General features: G+C 46.5%; 1 protein-coding gene across 1 annotated transcript in view; it reads left to right on the top strand.

Moving 5' to 3' along the window:
* The window catches only part of LOC115457924 (von Willebrand factor A domain-containing protein 5A-like), a 29,816-nt gene extending 3,914 nt beyond the window's left edge, over window positions 1–25,902 (top strand). The window contains 19 exon segments of the mRNA XM_030187630.1: window positions 1,729–1,788; window positions 4,710–4,826; window positions 4,829–4,911; window positions 6,284–6,506; window positions 7,110–7,282; window positions 7,487–7,601; window positions 8,217–8,401; window positions 8,699–8,787; window positions 9,237–9,381; window positions 9,609–9,688; window positions 10,567–10,681; window positions 12,376–12,534; window positions 14,024–14,127; window positions 14,328–14,554; window positions 16,304–16,336; window positions 19,991–20,218; window positions 23,528–23,661; window positions 24,690–24,816; window positions 25,686–25,902. Of these exon segments, the coding sequence (XP_030043490.1) occupies window positions 1,743–1,788; window positions 4,710–4,826; window positions 4,829–4,911; window positions 6,284–6,506; window positions 7,110–7,282; window positions 7,487–7,601; window positions 8,217–8,401; window positions 8,699–8,787; window positions 9,237–9,381; window positions 9,609–9,688; window positions 10,567–10,681; window positions 12,376–12,534; window positions 14,024–14,127; window positions 14,328–14,554; window positions 16,304–16,336; window positions 19,991–20,218; window positions 23,528–23,661; window positions 24,690–24,816; window positions 25,686–25,765 (2,463 nt within the window). The 5' untranslated portion in view covers window positions 1,729–1,742 and the 3' untranslated portion in view covers window positions 25,766–25,902.
* The last annotated feature ends 529 nt before the right edge of the window (window positions 25,903–26,431 follow it).

Here is a 26,431-nt window from a genome sequence, read left to right as displayed (position 1 = left end):
TTTAGTAGTGGTTTGTGGACTTGTCCTTTAGGAAACCGTCTAACCCCTTCTTAAACTCTGCCAAGCTAACCGCCTGCTTCACAATCTTTATAATTAATGTGGCTATTAGCTCTTAATTAATGACACCAGAACTTCTGTAATGCCCAAAAATTTCTGATACGTATTACAGTAGAATAACCCATACATTTCATATAAGTTGCAAGTAATGAATAGAGAAAATATGCTTAATACATGATACAAACATATTCTTAGGACTGAAAAGGATAATTTAGGTTTCGGTTCCCCTACAACATCGGCCTCATCTGCTATACAGAGCTGTGCAACGGGCCCTGAAATGAACTGGTAAACCTGCAGGCACTGGGGCACTCGCTGTGAGGGTGTGTTTGTGCCAGAGGTGTGGCCAGTCTTCAATATGGGAAGGGGCATGAGCCCAGAGTGGGGGAGGGGACACATTTTGCCCCACCTCCACACCGCTCTCGATGCCCGTTCTAACCCCATATACCTGGGCTGGTGGGGTTCCTGACGCCTAACTGTGGACGCCATTATTGAATTTCCCCCGCGGGTTGGGGTCATTTCTATAAGTGGGCGACACAATTTAGGCATCCAGTTTACATGGGTAGTGAGGCTGTGGGGGGAGGCGGGGCTGGTGGTTGGCAGGCGGGGCTAGTGCTGAAGACTTCTACGGTCTGTGCCCTGAAAATGGCAGATACAAATCGAGGTAAGGTGTACACAAAAAGTAGCACATATGAGTTTATCTTGTTGGGCAGACTGGATGGACCGTGCAGGTCTTTTTCTGCCGTCATCTACTATGTATGTTACTATGTATCACGCCCAGCATCCTGTTTCCAGCAGTGGTGAATCCAGGTCACAAGTACCTGGCAGGATCCCAAAAGATTAACAAGAGTAAGCAGTGGATTTTCTCAGTTTCAGCTTCATAATGGTTTTTGAACTTGTCCACACCTTTCTGAAACCCTGCTAAGCTAACCACATTTACCGCATTGTCTGGCAAGGAATTCCAGAGCTTTATTACACAATGAGTGAAGAAATATTTTCTCCAGTTTGTTTTAAATTTACTACTTAACAGCTTCTTTGCATGCCTCCTAGTTCAACAAGGGAGGGGCTAAAGATACACACTGGCCTCACTTAACCCTTCATTGCCCCAGATACGAAACTTTTAGATTGTGCGACCACTAGGGATGGAAAAAAACAACCTGTATAAGTAAACCACTTTGATTGTAGCACAGAAAGATGCTATATGAAATCCCTTCCCTGTCAGTGTGGCAAGGCACATGATTTCGTACTGAAATTCATACTGATTGAGGATCGTAACTCAGGGTGGGAGGGGGGTCCTAGCTCAACTGTGTAGCCAGACGCAGAATTTCACCGTACCGCAATGAGGCACACGGCTGCACAGTGAGGAATTTTTTTTTTTCGGCCTAGAATACGTGACTCTCTACATGTGTGCATACATGCATGTGGGTGAATATAAGCTGGCTTTGGGAAGTGTGGTCACGGAAGGCGCGTCCCTGATAAGGAATGTCCATGAGGGGAGGGTGTGGTGGAGCTGTTCATATACCAGAGGAGAACAGGTTGCAGGAGTTATGTTTCTCCGAGTGAACTGGGTAACTTTTTTTTTTTACTATTTCTGCCTGTGATTATCCCTCCTCCGATTTGCCATCTCTGGCCCTCTTACGTTTTAATAAACTCATTCACCTTTTACTGCTTTAGGACTCATCTCCGCCATGAATCTCGACTGCTGCGGGCTTCTCACTGCCTCCAAGCATCCAGGTGAGACGTTTCTCTGTATTTTTGCAGGTGTCCCTTTACCTCAGTGTCTCCCCTTTAGACTGTGAGCAAGGTTTGAATTCCAAAAAGTGCAGAATCATGCATTTATTTATTTAGTTGTGACATTTATAGCCCAAACAAGTTTGAGTTCAATGTGGCTTACAATAAACAGAATAGGATGCATAACAATGAGTAATGCATAAGAAAGTAATTTGTTATAAGAATCCAATTTTACAATACAGTATCATAAACATACTGGGATAGCTATGGATGTTTAACATTTAGAAAATCTATTATGAATGAGAAATTGTACATGAAACAAAGAGAAAGTTACAGGTAAATAGAATAATAACCAGTTCAGGTAATAATTAGTTGTTTGAGATATGGTTGTTCATTGTGAGGGTTTGTTTGAATAGGAACGATTTGAAGATTTTGTGGAATCTAGAATATTCCTGTATATTTCCTATTTTGGGTGGTAAGGAGTTCCACCATTTGGTTCCTAGATAAGTGAAATCTGCAGCGTGGAGGTGAAGTCCGAGATAGTTTCTTGCCTCATATTTAGGGTTTCTTTGAGGTAAGTTTATTAATGGTATCATATCAAGAGAAGGAGCTCTGTGCCAGAGCTGGTGGTGGGAGGCAGGGATAGTGCTGGGCAGACTTATACGGTCTGTGCCAGAGCCGGTGGTTGGGAGGCGGGGATAGTGCTGGGCAGACTTATACGGTCTGTGCCAGAGCTGGTGGTTGGGAGGCAGGGCTAGTGGTTGGGAGGCGGAGACAGTGCTGGACAGACTTATACGGTCTGTGCCAGAGCCAGTGGTGGGAGGCGGGGATAGTGCTGGGCAGACTTATACGGTCTGTGCCAGAGCCGGTGGTGGGAGGCGGGGCTGGTGGTTGGGAGGCGGGGACAGTGCTGGGCAGACTTATACTATATATATATATATATATTCTGAAATGACATAAGTCATGATGGATAAATTGTAAGCTACATTGAGCCTGAAAAATAGGTGGGAAAATGTGGGATACAAATGTAACAAATAAATAAATAAATAAATATAGTCTGGAGCTATTCCATTTAGGATTTGAAAGATAAAGGTAATAATTTGAAGGCGATTCTCGCTTTGATGGGAAGTCAGTGAGAGATTTTGTATATGAACCTGGCTGCAGTGTTTTGAGCAGTTTGGAGATTTTTTTTTCAACAGGTTACTCCTTACAGCCAGCATATATGGCATTACAGTAATCGAACTGGATGACTGATTTTATGCCTCATCTGTATTGCGTCTGAGTCCCCGCAGGCAGACCGCCTCAGCAGGTGTACAAGGGATTGCATTATCGATTTCGGTTGGGTGTGGGTGTCTCTGCAGTCTCTCTCTGGGTGTCTCGATGGATGCATGTATTTTAATTTTGATTTTAATGATGTGGAGGAGTGGCCTAGTGGTTAGGGTGGTGGACTTTGGTCCTGAGGAACTGAGTTCGATTCCCACTTCAGGCACAGGCAGCTCCTTGTGACTCTGGGCAAGTCACTTAACCCTCCATTGCCCCATGTAAGCCGCATTGAGCCTGCCATGAGTGGGAAAGTGCGGGGTACAAATGTAACAAAAATAAAATAGATACTATTGGAGATTCTACATGGAATGTTGCTACTATTGGAGATTCTACATGGAATGTTGCTATTCCACTAGCAACATTCCATGTAGAAGGCTGCGCAGGCTTCTGTTTCTGTGAGTCTGACGTCCTGCACGTACGTGCAGGACGTCAGACTCACAGAAGCAGAAGCCTGCGCGGCCACATTGGTGATCTGAAAGGGCCGACTTCTAGTGGAATAGCAACATTCCATGTAGAATCTCAAATAGTAGCAACAGTGGAGGAGTGGCCTAGTGGTTAGGGTGGTGGACTTTGGTCCTGAGGAACTGAGTTCGATTCCCACTTCAGGCCCAGGCAGCTCTTTGTGACTCTGGGCAAGTCACTTAACCCTCCATTGCCCCCTGTAAGCCGCATTGAGCCTGCCATGAGTGGGAAAGCGCGGGGGTACAAATGTAACCAAAATAAAATAGATACTATTGGAGATTCTACATGGAATGTTGCTACTATTGGAGATTCTAACATGGAATGTTGCTATTCCACTAGCAACATTCCATGTAGAAGGCTGCGCAGGCTTCTGTTTCTGTGAGTCTGACGTCCTGCACGTCTACATGGAATGTAGAATCTCAAATAGTAGCAACAGTGGAGGAGTGGCCTAGTGGTTAGGGTGGTGGACTTTGGTCCTGGGGAACTGGGGAACTGAGGAACTGAGTTCAATTCCCGGCACAGGCAGCTCCTTGTGACTCTGGGCAAGTCACTTAACCCTCCATTGCCCCATGTAAAGCCGCATTGAGCCTGCCATGAGTGGGAAAGCGCGGGGTACAAATGTAACAAAAATAAAATAGATAAAACATTTTTCCATGGCTGGATGAGTGTAGTCTTGTGAGATTGGCGTTCCTATCATTATTGGCGTTCCTTACTGAATTGTTTTTTTATATTGATTTTATGACTCTGTAAACCGCTGCCCAGATAAGTGATATATTAACGTAAAATAAAGATTAGTGAGACATCCAGCAGATATACTAGCAATATCTATTACAGGTCTTAACCGGTCCAAAATCCGGAGCAAATAATTACCATGAAATAAGTAGATAAACGGAAAAGGAGTAAAATAAGGGGGAGGTTGGGGAGGGGGGGGGAAGGGGGAGGAAAGGATGTAAAATAATGATGATGATGTTAGACTAGATGCACATGTACAATTATGGCATGACTGAATGTTTACAAAATGTTTGACTTTATTGGATTTGTTTGACGTGATACGTCATCAATAAAAACCGTTGAAATATAAAATAAAAGATAAGCAAATGCATTGCTAAGCTGTGTTGGGTGTGTCTGTATCTCTGCAGTTCCTCTCAAGGGTATCTCGGTGGACGTACAAGTGAAGGGTTTTGTTGCTGACGTCTCGGCCACTCTAAAATACAAGAATGAGGAACAGAATCCCCTGGAAGCCGTTTTCGTCTTCCCATGGATGCTGACTCGGCCATCTACAGCTTCGAGGCCCTGGTGGACGGGAAGAGGATCGTAGCTGAGATTCAGGAGAAGCAGAAGGTGAGGAGACATGTTCTTTCAGCCCCTTCCCTGCCCTCTCTTTCTTTGGTGGCTACCTTTATGCCTGTGGTCAAGGTGCCGTACAGGCAGGGTGGCCACCAGCCCCTAAATGCTGTCCAGGAGAAACCTGGATCCTTGCCAGACTGTGTTTACCTAAGGGGTGTGATTTTTTTTTTCTTTTTTGGAGACCTCATTTTTCCCTCCTTCAGATACATAGTAACATAGTAGATGACGGCAGAAAAAGACCTGCACGGTCCATCCAGTCTGCCCAACAAGATAAACTCATATGTGCTACTTTTTGTGTATACCCTACCTTGATTTGTACCTGTCCTCTTCAGGGCACAGACCGTATAAGTCTGCCCAGCACTATCCCCGCCTCCCAACCACCAGGCCCACCTCCCACCACCGGCTCTGGCACAGACCGTATAAGTCTGCCCAGCACTATCCCCGCCTCCCAACCACCAGCCCCACCTCCCACCACCGGCTCTGGCACAGACCGTATAAGTCTGCCCCGCAATATCCCCGCCTCCCAACCACCAGTCCCGCCTCCCACCACCGGCTCTGGCACAGACCGTATAAGTCTGCCCAGCACTATCCCCGCCTCCCACCACCAGCTCTGCCACTCAATCTCGGCTAAGCTCCTTAGGATCCATTCCTTCTGAACAGGATTCCTTTATGTTTATCCCACGCGTGCTTGAATTCGGTTACCGTTTTCAATTCCACCACCTCCTGCGGGAGGGCATTCCAAGCATCCGCTACTCTCTCCGTGAAAAAATACTTCCTGACATTTTTCTTGAGTCTGCCCCCTTCACTCTCATTTCACGTCCTCTCGTTCTACCTCCTTCGCATCTCTTTTTTTCCTTGCTATCTGAAGAAGGGATGTGGGCAATCTTGGAAACTCATGTAGGCCTCTTCTAGACTCTGTGATTGAATATCAGGTGTTTTGGCTGCTTGAAGCCCTGTAATAATGTGTGGGTATCCTGTAATTCACATGGGAAGTGTGTCTTGGTGTGGTGTCTGGAATTCTTTGTCCAAATTGCACAAAAAATCAGAGAGATTTCTGTGTCTTTCTTATGGAGGCTGAGTCGATGTCTACTGAGGATCTTCTTACTGCTCCAGATCCACAGAAGCAGCTGACCCAGCTCTGGTTTTGTCTCCATTGCAGTCCAGGAATTTGTAGTTCTTGCTTTTCCCCCAATCCAACCGGAACTACAACTCCCAGCATGCAAAGGAAACAGCCAGGTTATGGGTTCCTCAATGAGCTCTCTCTGAACATCCCTATAGAATTGTTGGGGGAAATGGGAGGGTAGAGTGGGAACTGTGGTCAGAGTTGGTGACTCTGCGTCCCCTGCTTCCTGTCCCCCCCCCCCAGGCTCATCAGACCTATGAAGACGCCCTCACCCAGGGGCAGGAGGCCTTTCTGCTGGAGGAGGATGAGAGCTCTGGTGACATCTTCAGCTGCAACGTGGGGAACTTGCCCCCGGGCCAGGAGGCTGAGGTCCTGTTAGCGTTTGTCCAGGAGCTGCCTGTGGAGGCTGACGGGGCAGTGCGGTTCGTCTTACCAGCGGTGCTGAACCCAAGATACACTCCACAACGTAAGAGGACCCCACAGAAATACAACAAAAATACATGACTCTCACCCGTACTATGCATGGCCGATGTTACACCACACATCCAACACAATCAATCCAAGCATACACCAAAACACCAAACCCATAAACACACATACCGTAAGCAATCACTGCTCCCTTTCTCATGGTATAAACATCATGTCCTTCTCGTGCACACGCCAAGACATGTTCAGGGTGTGACTAAGGGGGTTCCTTTCATTCAGGAGAGAGGACTTTACCCTGTGAGTCACTGCTGTGAGAGGGACAGGGATGCCATTGAAACAGGTGTCTTATGTTATTTCTATTCCTGGAAAACCATCAGGGCCTGGGAGGTGACAGGACAGGAGGTTTAACCGCCTCACTGCTAGGAGACTTCCACTTCTCTGTGCATGACTGGATATGTGCCACAGTACAGCACTTGCCACTTAAATCTGAAAACCATCAGGGCCTGGGAGGTGACAGGGCTCAGGACAGGAGGTTTAACCCCCTCACTGCTGGGAGACTTCCACTTCTCTGTGCATGACTGGATATGTGCCACGGTACAGCACTTATGACCTAACCTTTTTTCCTTCGCTTTCACTTGTGCAGATATGGGGACAGAGAGCGTGACTGTTGGTGTCCCTCAGGCTCCTAAAGGGACCCCCCTATACACAATGGAACTATCAGCAAGTTTTCACTCTCCACATGGCATCTCCCGGGTGAAGTCCAACTGCAGCCTCACCCCTCTACAGTACACGAAGGATGACAAGACCACAGCCCAGGTAAGGAGCCGAAGATGCATATTAACCCCATTCTCCATATGCCCATCTTTCTGGCCTAAGACACAGTCCCTCTCATCTGTGCACGCCCTGTATTCTGTCTCTCTCTCCTCTCTTCCTGGGGAAGTCTCTAAAGCATACCCCAGTCCCTCCGTTACATTCAGTGAGAATTGTGCTTTTCCCTCTCCCCTTCTCCATCTCTCTCAGATCTCCCTGGGCCCTGGGCACCAGTTTGATCGTGATGTGGAGCTGCTGATTTACTATGAGGAGGTGAACAAACCCAATGTCGGTGTGGAGGCGGGACTACCTGGCACAGAAGCAGGTCAGCCATTTTACAGCCCTTCCCGCTGCCCCAGGTTTAGGGCCCTGGTGTTTTTCTCTATCCCACTGATGTCTCCATCAGCTCAAGCCAGGCCTCCATTTTCCAATCCTGTGTCACCACCAGCTAATCCCCATGTCCCTCACAGAGGCGGCCCTCACTTTGTGCAGGCCTCATTTCCTTTTAGAAAAACCAGTATAAATGTCTTTAATTAGATCTTTAATAAACATGAAATTCTGTTCACACTTTTACTCATGTCCAATCCGAGACTGTAGTAACTCATTCAGGAAAAGCTTGCTTCAATACATAGGCCCATATATGATGTAATTATCCTTAATTCGTGAGGGAGGGAGGGAGGCCCACAGTTTTGGAACTGCTACAGAAAACAGTCCTCGCACATGATTCTGCATACTGAACTTGTCGGAATGAAGGGACATCAAGGAGACCTTTATTAATAGGTCGTGACTGGTGAGATGGCCTTCGGATGCACAAAGAGTACGTGGTACTTAAAAGGTTAACACAAGAGGAATGGATCTGTGTCCGTCGCTTTCCTATCTTGTCCTTAACTTTTGAGTGTTTCTCTCTCTCTTTTGCTCTCTGTCTGCCTTCTTCTGGAAGGTTCCCTGATGTCAGAGACTGCCCTGATGCTGAGTTTCTACCCACGTTTCCCTGAGGCTGAGGAGCAGTGTCGGTGTGGGGAGTTCATCTTCCTTGTGGATCGTTCCGGAAGCATGGAGTGCCAGATGGACGACAGAGCGTGGAAGAGAAATGACACCTCACCCAGGCGCATCGAGAGCGCCAAGGTAGCCTTGCAGTCTTAACACCAAGCTGTCTCTCTCTGGTGGGTCATTGTGCCTACTGATCTCTTGTTGCTATGTCTCTTGTTCTCATGTCCCTGGGCTGTGTGATTCTGTATCTCACTTCTGTTCAATAGACTGCCTCTGCCATGTTCTTCAGACCATCTCTGATATCTCTGGATTGGGGTCCATCTACTAGTTCTACCCATTGCACTACAAGGTTTCTTTTGTCCTCTGGATGGTCTCGAACCATCTCTCTCTTTTGCCAGTTCCCGGACTATCTCACATCTACTTCTCTCTTAGGAGACGCTGACGTTGCTGTTGAAGAGTTTACCCCTTGGCTGCTACTTTAACATCTATGGATTTGGCTCCAGTTTTGAATTCTTCTTCCCGTGAGTGTCCTGGGGGGAATGAAGGGGAGGGGGCGAGAAGAGTGGAAGTTGGAAAGACAGGGAGGGGAGTGTTGAGTGATGACCTGTCTTGGATCTGTGGTCATCTTCCAGCTACTGTTGAGGTCTCTGTGTTACCTTTACGTGATGTCTTTTGGGTGACAGAGCAAACATCAAGAAATTAGTTATCAATTGGGGAGATCCTGTCTCTCTCTCCGTGCCCCAACATTAGACCATCTGTCCAAGGAATTGTCCAACCCAAAACATCGTACCCAAACATTCCCTTGGAGGTTACTGCAAGATAACCTTTACATGCAGTACAGTAGGAACAGAAAGCCAAATTATTTACCTGTTAACAGATGTGGTTTGAGGCTGGGTTTTTGTTGGATTCTCTCTGGGTTTCTATGGCCTTGTCTAGAGCTGTTTCTGACTGGTGCTTGTTGATCTGTCAGGGAGAGCGTGGAGTACACCCAACAAACCATGGACTCTGCCTTGCAGAAAGTGAAGAAGATGTCTGCCGACCTTGGAGGTACCGAAATCTTAGAGCCCCTGAAAGACATTTATGGCAAAGCTGGTAAACCGGGGCATCCCCGACAGGTAAGAGTTACAGGCAAGAAGAGGTCACAGTGATGCTGCCACTGTACCCAACATAAATCCTCCCTTAGGCCAAGATAATTTAGAGGTTGGATATACTCGCCATGAACTGTCCTTGTTATCGCTTATTGCAGAAATCTTACAGTCAGGGGGATGGTGGTTCCTGGGAGGAGTGTCTCTTGATTAGATGAAGGAGTCTGTTAATGTCGCTTCCCTTCTGTGCCTTTCAGCTCTTTGTTTTCACTGATGGAGAGGTTGTGAACACCAAAGAAGTGATTGCAAAAGTTAGCCAGAATGCCGACAACCACCGGTAATTATAACCGTGGATTTTCTCCTTTATCCTACGTACCACATAAGTACATAAGTAATGCCATACTGGGAAAAGACCAAGGGTCCATCGAGCCCAGCATCTTGTCCACGACAGCGGCCAATCTAGGCCAAGGGCACCTGGCGAGCTTCCCAAACGTTCAAACATTCTATACATGTTATTCCTGGGATTTTGGATTTTTCCAAGTCCGTTTAGTAGTGGTTTATGGACTTGTCCTTTAGGAAACCGTCCAACCCCTTTTTAAACTCTGCTAAGCTAACCGCCTTCACCACATTCTCCGGCAACGAATTCCAGAGTTTAATTACGCGTTGGGTGAAGAAAAATTTTCTCCGATTTGTTTTAAATTTACTACAGTGTAGTTTAATCGCATGCCCCCTAGTCCTAGTATTTTTGGAAAGCGTGAACAGACGCTTCACATCCACCTGTTCCACTCCACTCATTATTTTATATACCTCTATCATGTCTCCCCTCAGCCGTCTCTTCTCCAAGCTATATAGCCCTAGCCTCCTTAGTCTTTCTTCATAGGGAAGTCGTCCCATCCCCGCTATCATTTTAGTTGCCCTTCGCTGCACCTTTTCCAATTCCACTACATCTTTCTTGAGATGCGGCGACCAGAATGTCTGCCTATTCCTCTGTCTTTTCTCGGCTCATGGTCCCATCCTTTCGCTTCCATCATTTCTCTCTTCCAGGGCACTGCTGAGTCGACTGCTGTTGGAATAAAAGCATAGGAAGGGGAAGTCAAAGCCAGGAGGAAGGAGGAGGGAACCCATCAGTGGGAGTTTTGAAATGGGGTACCCAATTTGCTTGTTTCCCTAGGGCCCTCCAAAGGGTTAATCCTTCCCTACTGTCTTCCTCTACAGATGCTTCGGCTTTGGGATCGGGGAGGGGGCCTCCACAGCGCTCATCAAGGGCATCTCTCATGCGGCCGGTGGCACTGCAGAATTCATCACAGGCAAGGAGCGAATGCAGCCCAAGGTAAGGTGGGAACCCTCCATTCTCCCTCACTGTCCCTCGCTGACTGCACCTGGTCACCCATTACTATATATAACAATATCCTTCAAGCAAGAGGCACCTCTCCTCATCCTTCCTGCACACTGACCTTCTGTCTCGCCGCGCTACGCTACCTTCCCGACTGGCGGTGCATGGCATGCCTGACCTCCCATGACAATCTCCGAACCCAGCATCAAATGCCTCTCCATACAGTCCCCACTCTTTCTGGTTGATTTTTTATTTTCTTTACCTTCTGCTGAAGAGTTGATCGGTGAACGCGTCACCAATGAACACTTTATAATAATGTTTATTGATGAACCTTGAAGACACAACCTGCTTGTGAACCCTGCAGAATACCGTTACACAGCAAAAACCTCATTCTGAATCAAGGACAGGCACACCGATACCCTGGTACACTAGTACACTAATTCCATTAGATTGAAAATGGGAGGAAAAACCTTGTACTACTGTGGCCAACTACGGTCACTGAAACCGGACTGCAAAATAAGCCAAGTTTGAAAAGCACACAGTTGTAAAAACAATCATAGGTTAAAAAAAAACCTCCCCCTCAAACACCCGATTCCAAATCGGGGAAAATAATATTGTGTAGGGTAGTGGAAAACACTTAAGTCCGTTCTCCAACGCTCAATTCTGGCAGGGTCAGTCTCAAAACAGTGACGGTCCCAATGGACCCGTTTCGCTGCAGCTTCCCCCGGAGATCCTTCACTGTATCCCAATCCTGGAAACGGAAAAACATTTATGAGCAAGTGCAAAATCCACCGCTGCAAGAAGAAGGCGGTTAGCTTGGCAGAGTTTAAAAAAGGGGTTAGATGGTTTCCTAAAGGACAAGTCCATAAACCACTACTAAATGGACTTGGGAAAAATCCACAATTCCAGGAATAACATGTATAGAATGTTTGTACTGCCAGGTGCCCTTGACCTGGATTGGCCGCTGTCGTGGACAGGATGCTGGGCTCGATGGACCCTTGGTCTTTTCCCAGTGTGGCATTACTTATGAAATAAGAAAATCATGCGTGCTCTTCTCAGTCTAACTTACTCGTACATACTGTTAGGGTAATTGCACGACGAGACAGCCAGCGTACTAGTGTATTAGTTTACTAGTGTACCAGTGTGCCTGTCCTTGGTTCACAATAGGGTTTTTGGTCTGCAACGCTGATCTGTTACTGTTTCACCTTGTTCTGAATCGCGGCCAGTGTTAAATGTATGTTTAGAGTGGTTGACGCTGCTCGCTATCCGGAGAGCTGTGATAATCAGGCCCACGATTCTGATAACTATCTGATAAAATTTTAGGACCGATTTTTATTGTCATTCTCTGTAAGTAAATGGAACACCCTTGTTCCATCCCGGCACTGCCCAGAAAATGAATGTAATGTACCGACTAGGATTATTATCTGGATAAGGGCAGCAGTTATCCAGAAAAAAAATGAATGAAATGATTATTTTTATTGGATTAATGAGTGGATTTTGATGATATGGCTCAAGAATTTGCTAGAATTTTAATATCATTTGCCAGTTTTTTTTGCTGTAGTGTTATACTTTTTCTGATGGTAGTTATGAATGTTTTCGGACAGTCACAGTAGCTGAGCCTGGTGATACTTGACTAGGCCGGTAATTAGTGTTTGGGGGTCACTGGGTGGCTCTTCTCATCTCTCCCATAGGCCCTGCGGTCTCTGAAGGCCTCACTACAGCCAGCGGTAAAAGACGTCTCCCTGCAGTGGACCCTCCCTCCTGGCCTGGAGGCTACCTTGGTCTCTCCACTTCCTGGTGCCATCTTCAGGGGTCAGAAGTCAATCGTCTACGCTCTGTTGAAGGGAAAGGTGTGTGAAGTCTCTCAAATTCGCAGAAACTTTCCTGGCCTGACACTTTCTCTGTTTTTTTGGCCTCTAATTGTATTTGTGCAGAGAGAGAGAGAGAAAACAATCCTCAAGTAACAACAAAGTACCCGTTTCTTGGCACTGATATTTCTACTAGGAATGCTGTTCTTGTACCTTTTCTGCTTTTATCACAATGTCTTTCAGCTTTTTATCTGTGAGAAAAGGAATGTTCCATGATTCGCCACCGTTCCGTCAGGCTCCTGATCCCGGTGTGTTCCTGGCAATGTTACAGTATCGGAGAAATCGGAGAAAAGGTTTCTTCACCCAACGCGTAATTAAACTCTGGAATTCGTTGCCGGAGAACGTGGTGAAGGCGGTTAGCTTGGCAGAGTTTAAAAAGGGGGTTAGACGGTTTCCTAAAGGGCAAGTCCATAAACCGCTACTAAATGGACTTGGGAAAAATCCACAATTCCAGGAATAACATGTATAGAATGTTTGTACTGCCAGGTGCCCTTGGCCTGGATTGGCCGCTGTCGTGGACAGGATGCTGGGCTCGATGGACCCTTGGTCTTTTCCCAGTGTGGCATTACTTATGTACTTATGTCCTCTACTTGGCTCACTTTTATTACATAGAGCAGTGATTTAACCTATTGTGATGTCATAGTGGCTCATTCCACCAATAAGAGCCAACCTCATTAGTGATGTCACAATGGCTTGATTGTATAGAATGTTTGTACGTTTGGGAAGCTCGCCAGGTGCCCTTGGCCTGGATTGGCCGCTGTCGTGGACAGGATGCTGGGCTCGATGGACCCTTGGTCTTTTCCCAGTGAGGCATTACTTACGTACTTATGCAGTTTCCAGTGGATGAGCTCTGCTGCCTTTTGTTGTGTCTTTCTGTATCCAGGCTTTCTCGGTGACGAGATATGCTACTGGTTTCCCATTCTGTCTGAAAGAATCAGCTTTTCTCTGTTTACCAGTGTTTCTTCTACACTGGCTGTCCAAAGTCCACTATCCTTTGCTGAAATAATCGATTTCTTCTTAACCAAGCCCACGTCAGAATTTGATCAACATATCTGCGTTGAAACAACTCTTTACTGCAAATGCTCTGTTTCTGCTTTTGCCACTTGTTTCTCATTTGTTTGCCGGTCAAATTTGTTGAAAAGTTCTTTTCCCCTTCTTTCGCAAAGTCTGCTGCTTCTTTTTTTTTGTCCTTTGTCTCGGTACATTTCTTTATCCCTAGTCTGGTTAAATTGCCACCAAATCCTTTTCTGAAACCTCAGAATGACGGGACCGTTCCACCACCACGTGCTTCTTCCTGCTCACAATTACATCACCATGTTTTTGTACTTTTCAAGGTGCGAAATCCCATCTTTTCTATGCATTTTCTGTCTTGGAATTTCTGCACCATTGCTCTGTCGTCTGTCTGTTGGAGGTGTGGTCTTCATCTCTTTCTCTCTCTCTCTCTCTCGTTCTCTCGTTCTGTTCATTTTAGACGGATGAGACAGCTCAGGGAACAGTCTCTCTGGAATACACTTTTAAGGATGAAACTTTTAAAAACCAGCTGCAGTTCTCTCTCCAGTCAGAGGAAACCTCCAGGTAAGAAAGCCTCCATCTGTCTGCATATGTGGCTGTCTCTGCCTTGGTCTGTGTGGGCCCATTGCTGTTGGGTTGTTGTCCTCTTCCCCTGTCTTTATCTATAAGTCAAAGTGTCCGTCACTAGAAATAGACTCTCTTCATTTTTCCTGTGTACATCCCCCTCCCCAGCTGCCCCCTCACCTCTGTGACCTCTTGCCTAGGGCCACCGTCCATCGGCTGGCGGCGAAGTCCCTGATTGCCGACCTGGAGCGCACTCTCGACAGTGACTCTGAGGAGGTGAAGAAGAGGATCCTGGAGAACAGCCTTCAGTCTGGGGTCATCTCCTCTCTCACCGCCTACGTAGCTGTGAACAAGGACTTAAACCAGCCGGTCCAAGGGCCGCTGATCCGCAGGAATATTCCATTACGAGGATTGGGTTTCAGGCCTGGTAAAGTATAGTTTGTGAATTCTGATTTTGTCACGGATCTGAAGGAGATGGAGAAAATCCTTTCATGCAAACACTGGGGGAGCTAATCCCAGCTCTGGTTTGCTGGGGGGTGTTCTTGTTTTTTGCCCTTATGCCTTTTATCATAAGAATATAACATCACTGTGATTTATATTGTGACAGACGGCCATAAGTACATAAGTATTGTCAAACTGGGACAGACCAAAGGTCCATCAAGCCCAGCATCCTGTTTCCAAAAGTGGCCAATCCAGATCCCAAAAAAGTTCAATACATTTTATGCTGCTTATCCCAGAAATAAGCAGTGGATTTTCCCCAAGTCATGTTAATAATGGTCTATGGACTTTTCCTTTAGGAAGCTGTCCAAACCTTTTTTAAACCCCGCTAGTGAGGTAATTAAATTCGCCGATGACACAAAATTATTCAGGGTCGTCAAGTCGCAGGAGGAATGTGAACGATTACAGGAGGACCTTGCGAGACTGGGAGATTGGGCGTGCAAGTGGCAGATGAAGTTCAATGTTGACAAGTGCAAAGTGATGCATGTGGGTAAGAGGAACCCGAATTATAGCTACGTCTTGCAAGGTTCCGCGTTCAAGAAAGGGATCTGGGTGTCGTCGTCGATGATACGCTGAAACCTTCTGCTCAGTGTGCTGCTGCGGCTAGGAAAGCGAATAGAATGTTGGGTGTTATTAGGAAGGGTATGGAGTCCAGGTGTGCGGATGTTATAATGCCGTTGTATCGCTCCATGGTGCGACCGCACCTGGAGTATTGTGTTCAGTACTGGTCTCCGTATCTCAAAAAAGATATAGTAGAATTGGAAAAGGTACAGCGAAGGGCGACGAAAATGATAGTGGGGATGGGACGACTTTCCTATGAAGAGAGGCTGAGAAGGCTAGGGCTTTTTAGCTTGGAGAAGAGACGGCTGAGGGGAGATATGATAGAAGTGTATAAAATAATGAGTGGAATGGATCGGGTGGATGTGAAGCGACTGTTCACGCTATCCAAAAATACTAGGACTAGAGGGCATGAGTTGAAGCTACATTGTGGTAAATTTAAAACGAATCGGAGAAAATGTTTCTTCACCCAACGTGTAATTAGACTCTGGAATTCGTTGCCGGAGAACGTGGTACGGGCGGTTAGCTTGACGGAGTTTAAAAAGGGGTTAGATAGATTCCTAAAGGACAAGTCCATAGACCGCTATTAAATGGACTTGGAAAAATTCCGCATTTTTAGGTATAACTTGTCTGGAATGTTTTTACGTTTGGGGAGCGTGCCAGGTGCCCTTGACCTGGATTGGCCACTGTCGGTGACAGGATGCTGGGCTAGATGGACCTTTGGTCTTTCCCAGTATGGCACTACTTATGTACTTATGTACTTATGTACTAAGCTAACCACCTTTACCAGATTCTCTGGCAACAAATTCCAGAGTTTAATTACACGTTGAGTGAAGAAACATTTTCTCCGATTCGTTTTTAATTTACTACTTTGTAGCTTCATCGCATGCCCCCTAGTCCTAGTATTTTTGGAAAGAGTAAACAAGCGATTCATGTCTACCGGTTCCACTCCACTCATTATTTTATAGACCTCTATCATATCTCCCCTCAGCCGTCTCTTCTCCAAGCTGAAGAGCCCTAAACACTTCAGCCTTTCCTCATAGGGAAGTCGTCCCATCCCCTTTATCATTTTCATTGCCCTTTTCTGCCCCTTTTCTAATTTCACTATATCTTTTTTCAGATGCGGTGATCAGAATTGAACACAATAATCGAGGTGTGGACCTATACAAAGGCCAATTATGTTTATTCACGAACTCTTAAAGTGACAGTGACTTCCTCGTAAAGTGCTATGTTTTCTGCTTAGGAGCAACCCAAAACTTGCTTTTTCTATTTTAAATGAAACAATTAGTTTTACAAACTAATTAATGGATTTTGAGCTAGTTGCTTAATGAATTTGGCTAAGGTTTAACGAAGCATTCCTAGAGGCTTAATATTTGTTTTTGCTCTAGTATAGAAGAGGAATGTTTTCAAAGTGTCCGAGCCATATGAATAGTTATTTACCTGGGGGAGATTTCCCCGTCAGAAAACCTTGCAACCTGTTTAAAATAGTCTCCTAGGAGGACATGTCAAAATGTAACAGTGGCTAATAAAGGGAACCATGGTTCTGTCATTCCTGGCGAAATGTCGCCATCCTCTGGCCATTAGTGGAATTACCCCACTTTATTTTCTGGCTGCCCTTCTGTTCTGACCTGGTTTTACAGCCTGCCTCACTGACACAGCACTAACAGACTACTCAACAATTACTGTGGATTCTTTTGGATTCGTATTAGGTAACTGAGACTTTTGTTAGAGGTTCACTGTTGTGTAAGATGCACAATGATTAATCTATATAACTGAAAAAAGAAACAATACCTATCTATGGTTAAAAACAGACAATCATTACTTCACTGGTCCCTACATCCAAGCAATGCTAGGAGTTTCTTGACCAGGAAAAGAAGCAGTAATACATTATACATGCATCACTGGCCCTTAATCTCTACATCCAGGCTCTTATCATCAGCTGGGGGGCCCTGTTCACAGCAAAAGCCAGGAGTCTTTTTGGCCAGAAAACATAGTTCTCTGTGCAGTACGTACATTACTCACAGGAAAGATCCCAATTTCACTAGCAGAAATTCCCCTTTTTATTAGGCTTAGAACTCATGTTCAGAGCTAAGGAAAATTACAGAATGCTTGAGAATGTCTATGTTTTGGTAAACAAGCCATGCAAAATATGCTTGAGCATGTGGGAATGTGGTCACATGTTTCTCAGTGCAGGTGGCCAGTCTGAACTCGAAACATGCTCCACCTCCCTCTTCACATACCAAATTGATTAGAGCCGTGTCTTATCTTCTACATTCAAAATCATTTTCACAAGGTACAGAATAAACAATCATTTTAGTGTCGGTCATTCAGATTGCTTTTCAACTCTCTCTCTAAAATCCATTACATTATTTATACCTTTTTTGACCTGTGGGAAGAAAAATCGTTAAGATATTTAAGTCATCTTTTCTTGATATGCTTTGCATGTGTAAAATACCACTGTTTATTTCTTTAAATACCCTCCCTTTTTTTTTTTCAACATCTGAATAATTTGCCACAAGTAGGGAAACCCCCTCTACTAAGCAAAGTGAGGAAAAGGTTTCAAAAGTAAGGTGTAAAAAAGAAACCCAAACAGACAAAACAGAAGGCGGAGATGAACCAGACAAACAAATACGCAGCTCTTTTATTGAAGGGCAGTGGGGGAGGGGGTCATATATATATATTTTTTTTCTCCCATAAAGAATTTGCAAATGTGAGGAGGGCAAAAAAGGACTTTGAGAAGAAATTAGCGTTGGAAGCAAAAATACATAGTAAAAACTTTTTTAGATACATTAAAAGCAGGAAACCGGCCAAAGAGTCGGTTGGGCCGCTGGACGAAAATGGTGTTAAAGGGGCGATCAAGGAGGACAAAGCCGTAGCGGAGAAATTAAATGAATTCTTTGCTTCGGTCTTCACCCAGGAGGATTTGGGGGGGACACCGGTGCCGGAAAGAATATTTGAAGCGGGGGAGTCGGAGAAACTAAACAAATTCTCTGTAACCTTGGAGGATGTAATGGGTCAGTTCAGCAAGCTGAAGAGTAGTAAATCACCGGGACCTGATGGTATTCATCCCAGAGTATTAATAGAACTAAAAAATGAACTTGCGGAGCTACTGTTAGAAATATGCAATCTGTCCCTAAAATCGAGTGTAATACCGGAAGACTGGAGGGTAGCCAATGTTACTCCGATTTTTAAGAAAGGTTCCAGAGGAGATCCGGGAAATTATAGACCGGTGAGTCTGACGTCGGTGCCGGGCAAGATGGTGGAGGCTATTATTAAGAATAAAATTGCAGAGCATATACAAAAACATGGACTGATGAGACAAAGTCAGCACGGATTTAGTGAAGGGAAGTCTTGCCTCACCAATCTAATGCATTTTTTTGAGGGGGTAAGCAAACATGTGGACAATGGGGAGCCGGTTGATATTGTATATCTGGATTTTCAGAAGGCGTTTGACAAAGTGCCGCACGAAAGACTCCTGAAGAAATTGCAGAGTCATGGAATCGGAGGTAGGGTATTATTATGGATTAAGAACTGGTTGAAAGATAGGAAGCAGAGAGTAGGATTGCGTGGCCAGTATTCTCAGTGGAGGAGGGTAGTTAGTGGGGTCCCGCAGGGGTCTGTGCTGGGTCCGTTGCTTTTTAATGTATTTATAAATGACCTAGAGATGGGAATAACTAGTGAGGTAATTAAATTCGCCGATGACACAAAATTATTCAGGGTCGTCAAGTCGCAGGAGGAATGTGAACGATTACAGGAGGACCTTGCGAGACTGGGAGAATGGGCGTGCAAGTGGCAGATGAAGTTCAATGTTGACAAGTGCAAAGTGATGCATGTGGGTAAGAGGAACCCGAATTATAGCTACGTCTTGCAAGGTTCCACGTTAGGAGTTACGGATCAAGAAAGGGATCTGGGTGTCGTCGTCGATGATACGCTGAAACCTTCTGCTCAGTGTGCTGCTGCGGCTAGGAAAGCGAATAGAATGTTGGGTGTTATTAGGAAGGGTATGGAGTCCAGGTGTGCGGATGTTATAATGCCGTTGTATCGCTCCATGGTGCGACCGCACCTGGAGTATTGTGTTCAGTACTGGTCTCCGTATCTCAAAAAAGATATAGTAGAATTGGAAAAGGTACAGCGAAGGGCGACGAAAATGATAGTGGGGATGGGACGACTTTCCTATGAAGAGAGGCTGAGAAGGCTAGGGCTTTTCAGCTTGGAGAAGAGACGGCTGAGGGGAGATATGATAGAAGTGTATAAAATAATGAGTGGAATGGATCGGGTGGATGTGAAGCGACTGTTCACGCTATCCAAAAATACTAGGACTAGAGGGCATGAGTTGAAGCTACAGTGTGGTAAATTTAAAACGAATCCGAGAAAATTTTTCTTCACCCAACGTGTAATTAGACTCTGGAATTCATTGCCGGAGAACGTGGTACGGGCGGTTAGCTTGACGGAGTTTAAAAAGGGGTTAGATAGATTCCTAAAGGACAAGTCCATAGACCGCTATTAAATGGACTTGGAAAAATTCCGCATTTTTAGGTATAACTTGTCTGGAATGTTTTTACGTTTGGGGAGCGTGCCAGGTGCCCTTGACCTGGATTGGCCACTGTCGGTGACAGGATGCTGGGCTAGATGGACCTTTGGTCTTTCCCAGTATGGCACTACTTATGTACTTATGTACTTATGTACTTATGATTTTGGTGTGGACAGTTGTCACCCTGCATCCACTCTTCTTCCCCCTACCCCCTCCCCCCACACCCCCGAGACTATCGACTTTATCCTTTTTTCTCTCTCTTTTCCTCTTCCACAGTATTCGGATCTGGAATGATAGCCATGATGCAATGTTCCTCTCCAATGTTCGCAAACAGCAGCCTTTCTTACGGATCCCCGGCCGCGTCGCACTTGAGCTCTTCAATGACCACAAACAGCAGCCGTCATGTAGCTCAAGGTGCCAGTTCTGGATCCCCGTCGAGATCGTGCACGGCTAGAGCAGGAATGGCAGCTAAGATGTCTCACCAGGCCAAAAAGGAGAAACACGGTACGGAATTGCTGCTTGGCCCGGCTTCTTTCGGAGGCAGGGAAAGTCTTGAGATGCACTGCTGAAACGGGGAAAGTGGAAAGGCCTGGACATCCCACCCACTTGCTTTCTTAAAAGTGAGATTGAACAAATGTGAACGTCTCAAGAGTATGCATACAACCAGGGGTGTGCTGGTAAATTTTTAACAACAGGCTCTTTCTCCGGACATAGCCAGCTCTGCAGTTGGGAGGGCCCGGGGTGGCCGGGTGGGGGGGGGGGGGGGGGGGGGGGAGCAACACTTGCCTCTATCTCCTCTATCCCTTCGTGCAGGCACGCTAGGCATACCTTTGCTGGCAGCCAATAAATGGACTGCCACCACTCCCAACGTCTTGCTCTGAGCAGCATGCTGGAACTTCTCTCACATGCTGGAGAAGTCCCAGCCTGCTGCCCAGAGCTGGAAACAAGGAGCGGGGAGCAGCAGCAGTCTATTTACTTGGCTGGCAGGGCTCAGCATCCCCACCAGCAAAGTAAAAGAGAATTCAGCAGGGGGCCCAAGCCCACATTTTGGAAGCCAGTTGTTAAAGTAGCCATGGAGGGCCCTACTTTAACAACCGGCTCCCAAAATTCTTAAAAACTTAACAACCGGCTCTTGCGAGCCTGTGAGAGCCTGCTGCAGCACACCACTGCATACAACTCTCACAAATTAAAGCAACCAACGATCGTATATATAAAATCAATAAGTGAAGAAAACTGGAAATATACAGACCGCAGTCTCTAGACTGTGCCAGCAAAAATACCGTCACTTATCTGTTCCAACTTTCACCAGGTCCGGCAGTGACAGTATTTTTCCTACAGCAAATTATGTTCTTGAAATGTCGGAGATGGCAGTTTGTATATTTTGGAGTTACTACTACTACTACTATTTAGCATTTCTATAGCGCTACAAGGCGTACGCAGCGCTGCACAAACATAGAAGAAAGACAGTCCCTGCTCAAAGAGCTATGTAATAAAAGTGAGCCAAGTATAGGACAATCAAGCCATTGTGACATCACTGATGAGGTTGGCTCTTATTGGTGGCCTGAGGCATTATGACATCACAATATCACCTCTGATTACAAGAGACTACTACTACTACTACCATTTAGCATTTCTATAGCGCTACAAGGCGTACGCAGCGCTGCACAAACATAGAAGAAAGACAGTCCCTGCTCAAAGAGCTTACAATCTAATAGACAATAATAATAAAGCAAGCAAATCAATTAATATGTAGAGGAAAGAGGAGAGGAGGGTAGGTAAAAGCGAGAGTTGACAGTTTCACGGACTGGATGTGTGCCTTTTAGGTGGAAGGATATAGTGACCAGTGATGTTGGCCTGGGTCAAATGCACATTTGTGGACTTGAAGAGTGATTGCTTTACTGTCCGGACATTGAAGGCTTCCCAGGTCACATGATGATTTGTTAGTTCCCATTGTGCCAGGTGTAAACATGTTCCTTTGACAAATTCACATTTTTTTCAATTCAGTTTTGAGTGTCGACATTTTTTTATTTTTGTGAAAGTATCACTAATAATCATTTCTATAGCACTACTGGATGCATGCAGCACTGTACACGGTATATGCAGGTGCTTATTCTGTCCCTAGGGGGCTCACAGTCTAAATTTTCTACCTGGGGCAATGGAGGGTTAAGTGACTTGCCCAGAGTCACAAGGAGCTGCAGTGGGAATTGAACCCAGTCCCCGCATGATCAAAGTCCACTACAGTAACCACTAGCAGTGGCGTACCAAGGGGGGGGGGGGGACGGTGGGGGCGGTCCGCCCCGGGTGCACGCCGCTGGGGTGGGGGGTGCCGCATGCCTGTTGGCTCCGAGTCCACTCGTTCCCTCCCTGCTGCTCCCTCTGCGCGGAACAGGTTACTTCCTGTTCCGGGGCAGAGGGAGCAGCAGCCAGGGAACGAGTGGAGCCAACAGGTGCACGCCCTCCCCCCCAGCAGGTAAAAATGCACCCGGGGGGGGGTGTAATTTCGCCGAGGGGGGGGGCGCATCTGCGATCCGCCCCGGGTGTCAGCCAGCCTACGACCACCACTGACCACTAGGCTACTCCTCCACTAGCAACATTCCATGTAGAATCTCAAATAGTAGCAACATTCCATGTACAATCTCAAATAGTAGCAATAGAATCTCAACTAGTAGCAGCATTCCATGTAGAATCTCAACTAGTAGCAACATTCCATGTAGAATCTCAACTAGTAGCAACATTCCATGTAGAATCTCAAATAGTAGCAACAGAATCTCAACTAGTAGCAGCATTCCATGTAGAATCTCAACTAGTAGCAACATTCCATGTAGAATCTCAAATAGTAGCAACAGAATCTCAAATAGTAGCAACATTCCATGTAGAATCTCAAATAGTAGCAACAGAATCTCAAATTGTAGCAACATTCCATGTAGAATCTCAACTAGTAGCAACATTCCATGTAGAATCTCAAAGAGTAGCAACAGAATCTCAACTAGTAGCAACGTTCCATGTAGAATCTCAAATAGGGAAAGGGAAATGGGACTTGATGTACTTCCTTTGTGTGGTTTTCGGAACTACATTCAAAGCGGTTTATATAGTATATATAGGTCTTTATTTCTACCTGGGGCAATGGAGGCTTGTGACTTGCTCGAGGTCACAAGGAGCTGCAGTGGGAATTGAACCCAGGTCCCCAGGATCAAAGCCCACTGCACTAACCATTAGGTTACTCCTTCATTCTCCTTTTACTCTGTCTCCTTCTACCTTCCCTCTTGCTTTTTCTTTCCTCATCTCCCTGGGGATGATTCAAAGGAAACGGGCGCTAGCAAGGTTTTCCTCTGAGTGTGTATGTTTGAGAGAGTGTATGTGAGAGTGACTGTGTGAGAAAGGCTTCTGTTCCTGCTGCTGTGCATTCCCTGTGTTGTGCTGATTCGCTGCTCCCTGTATCGTGGCTCCGCCCCTCTCCCTTCTACTGGCTAATCTGGTGTGGGTTGTGTGACATCACTATTATGTACTCCAACATGATCCACGGTTCCAGGCAGCCTCAGAATGTTGGAGGTGAGAATTATTATATAGGATCTGCCAAAAAAAATTTAAAACCGACCCAAGAATAAACCGAAAATGTTTTAACTGTGCACTGCTACACTCTTGCTGTATCTTACGGCCTGCTACCTCTGTTAATCATGTACATGACACTACTTGTTGTACACAGCACTGTACAGATGTAGGTAAGTGACAGTTCCTGCCTCATGGAGCTTACACTCCAGTGGTAGTGCTGAAGGAGGAACAGGGTTTTATGTTCTCTTGTCTCATTTCTTACAGTAATAAGAATAGAGTCTCCCCTCCTGAAACTCATCTCACTGCAGAACGCGGACGGCTCCTGGACCCTAAGCTCCTCTCTGGCTTCTGTCTTAGGAAAGTCAGAGGCCAAGCTCAAAGCCAAGATCCCCAGCCCGGTATGAGCCTGACAGCAGGGGTCGGTGATGAAGGGGGAGGGTTTTGGGTTGGGGGTGAAGGTAGAATCGGTGACTGCAAAATTACAGAAACAAAAGAAATACATGAAGACCCCCCTATCCCCCCTATCTATCTATCTACTTATCATTTCTATAGCGCTACAAGGCATAGGCAACGCTGTACACCATATACGAAAAGATAGTCCCTGCTCAAAGAGCTTACAATCTAAATAAGACAGGTAAACAGAACAACTGAGGGAATTAAAGAGGTGGGGATAAAAGGGTACAGGGCAAGTGAGTAGTGGTTAAGAGTTAAAAGCAGCGTCAAAGAGGTGGGCTTTTAGTTTGGACTTGTAAACGGCCAAAGACTGGGCCAGACGTACAGACTCGGGGAGTCTGTTCCAGGCGTGAGGTGCAGTGAGATAAATGGAACGGAGTCTGGAATTAGCAGTAGAGGAGAAGGAGAGTACCCGAGGGGGGGGGGCGTGGGGAGAGACAAGAGTGGAGAGGTACTGGGGAGCGGCAGAGTGAATGCACTTTTAGGTCAATAAGAGAAGTTTGAATTGAATGTGGGAACGGATAGGGAGCCAGTGAAGTGACTTGAGGAGAGGACTAATGTGAGCATAGCGACTCTGGCGGAGAATGAGTCCCCTTGCCAACAAAACTGGCTTCAAACCACAACTGGTACTTGCTAATGAATGTAATTCAACTCATACACACAGCAAGTAAATCTCTCTCAGGTATAGATGTTATAAAGGAGGAAAAGATTTCAGATGCTCCGCGTTCACTCGCAAGAGTACTTTTCTTAATGTGAATGCCTGGCTGCTCGGTATCCACTTTTGAAAATGTATTTTCTTCGTGTGAATATCTAAGCGAGCTTCCTCATAAGTCAGAAAAAACCTCCAAACATATAAATCTTTTTTTTTTTTAAACCCTTATAAGTTTTTGGGGATTTCAATAGCAAAAGAAGGTAGTCTCTGTCTATGGGATTCTGCAATTGTCTCATCCTCTCTCGCTTTCTCTCTCTGTAGGGTCTGGACCTCGCAGTGTGGGCCACGGTTTTGGCCGTGATCTGGCTGCATGCCTCTGCGGCAGAGCAACGGGAGGAGTGGGAGCTGCTGGAGGGGAAGGCGGTGGACTGGGTGAAGAAGGGAGCAGGTGAGAAGTTGCCGCTGGAGCCTGGAGACGAAGGAACATCGCCGGCGCACCAACCTCCACCCCCCCATCCCTGACGTTGTCGCTGCCGCCGCTCCTGCCCCCCTCCTTATCAGGCCCCCTGCACTGACATGCGAGCGCCTCTCACCTCCGTGTGTAAGCGCTGCAGGCAGCAGCAGAGCGATCTGCTGCTGCCTGCAGCGCTTTCGCAAGGAGGTGAGAGGCGCTCGCATGTCAGTGCAGGGAGCCCGGCATGGAGGAGGGAGGGAGCGGCAGCGAGGAGGGTAGCTGGACATGCGGGGAGGGCAGGGGGGAGAGAGGAGGGTTGATGGACATGGGGGGAGGGCAGGGGAGAGAGGAGGGTCGGTGGACGGGGTGAGGCCAGGGGAGACAGGAGGGCTGCTCGACATGGGGGGAGGGCAGGGGAGAGAGGAGGGCTGCTGGACATGGGGGAGGGGAGGGCAGGGGAGAGAGGAGGTTTGCTGGACATGGAGGTGAGAATTACAAATCTCGCCCGTTTTCACGGGCTTAACGGCTAGTAGCCAATAATTGCTTTTAATTCGCAGTACTTGGCACCAGTTAACACTTACATGTGCAACCGTTCTGGTCAGTATTCTATGCGTTGCATACGCAAAATTTGTGAGGGGCGCAGGCGGTTCAGTGGCGTGCTTAGCAGTCACGCTGTGAGTTGTAAAATACTAGTAATTACGCGCGCGGAACCGCTGTTATAGAATCTGCAACTTAGCACGTTTCATCCCACTGCTTAACTTTAGACGATCTTTTGAGACTTATCACCAGTGGGGGGGCAGACTTAGGCAGAGATACCCTGGCGAGGTGTGTGATAACTGGGGACGCTCTTGTTTTCCCATCAGGAGCTGCACTCGGTGACTGCGTCAGAGCTGGCAACGCTCTTCTGAAGGCATCAGCAGATCCTGCGGTATTTGGCCTGTGAGGGGATGGAGGTACAGCGCAGCTGAACGGAAACGCGTCCGTGTTCACTCTTCCTCCATGCCGAAAGTCCTGGCTGCTCTCGTCCTACGCTGCTTCGATCCTGTACTAGCCCCAGCCTTCAGTAGTCCAGCGGAAGTGCCAGCTGCTGTCAGTCTTTCATGGCCCCTGGGGGACAGCGTTGGGGGTCTAGGGACGGTGTGTGTGGGAGAGGGGTAGATGCTGATAACTGACTGCCTTTGGGATCTGTGCTATAAATGCATTGTTTCTGTTACTGTCGGGAAAGTAGGCCAGAGCAGGCCAACGGCCTAGACAAATGACTAGAAAGAAAAAAAACGAATCGAGGGACTGCGCAGACCTGCTAACGTAGTTTTAAAAACATTGACGACAAGTGTGTGTGACCTGTGTGGCAGTGCCGATGAGAATTTACGGGAGCTCAGTGCACTTTGAGCATGGCAAAAATAGTGATATTAATAAGCTCTTCAGGCAAGGGACTTGCACATATGAATTGCCTTAAAGGAAGTCTGCATGGAGATATGTGCTTTAACATCAGCTCCATATTGCTACAGTATCCTTAGCTTGTATTTTAAGGAGATGAGGGAAGGTACCAGGAGCTAATGGACTCTGAATTGTAGCTGGACAGGAACAAAGAAACAGAATAAAAAGCGGG

This window comes from Microcaecilia unicolor, chromosome 14, assembly GCF_901765095.1.
Source record: "Microcaecilia unicolor chromosome 14, aMicUni1.1, whole genome shotgun sequence".
NCBI classification, from domain to species: Eukaryota; Metazoa; Chordata; class Amphibia; order Gymnophiona; family Siphonopidae; genus Microcaecilia; species Microcaecilia unicolor.
The sequence above is the reverse complement of the archived record's forward strand: the minus strand, read 5'-3'. Positions and strand labels throughout refer to the sequence as shown.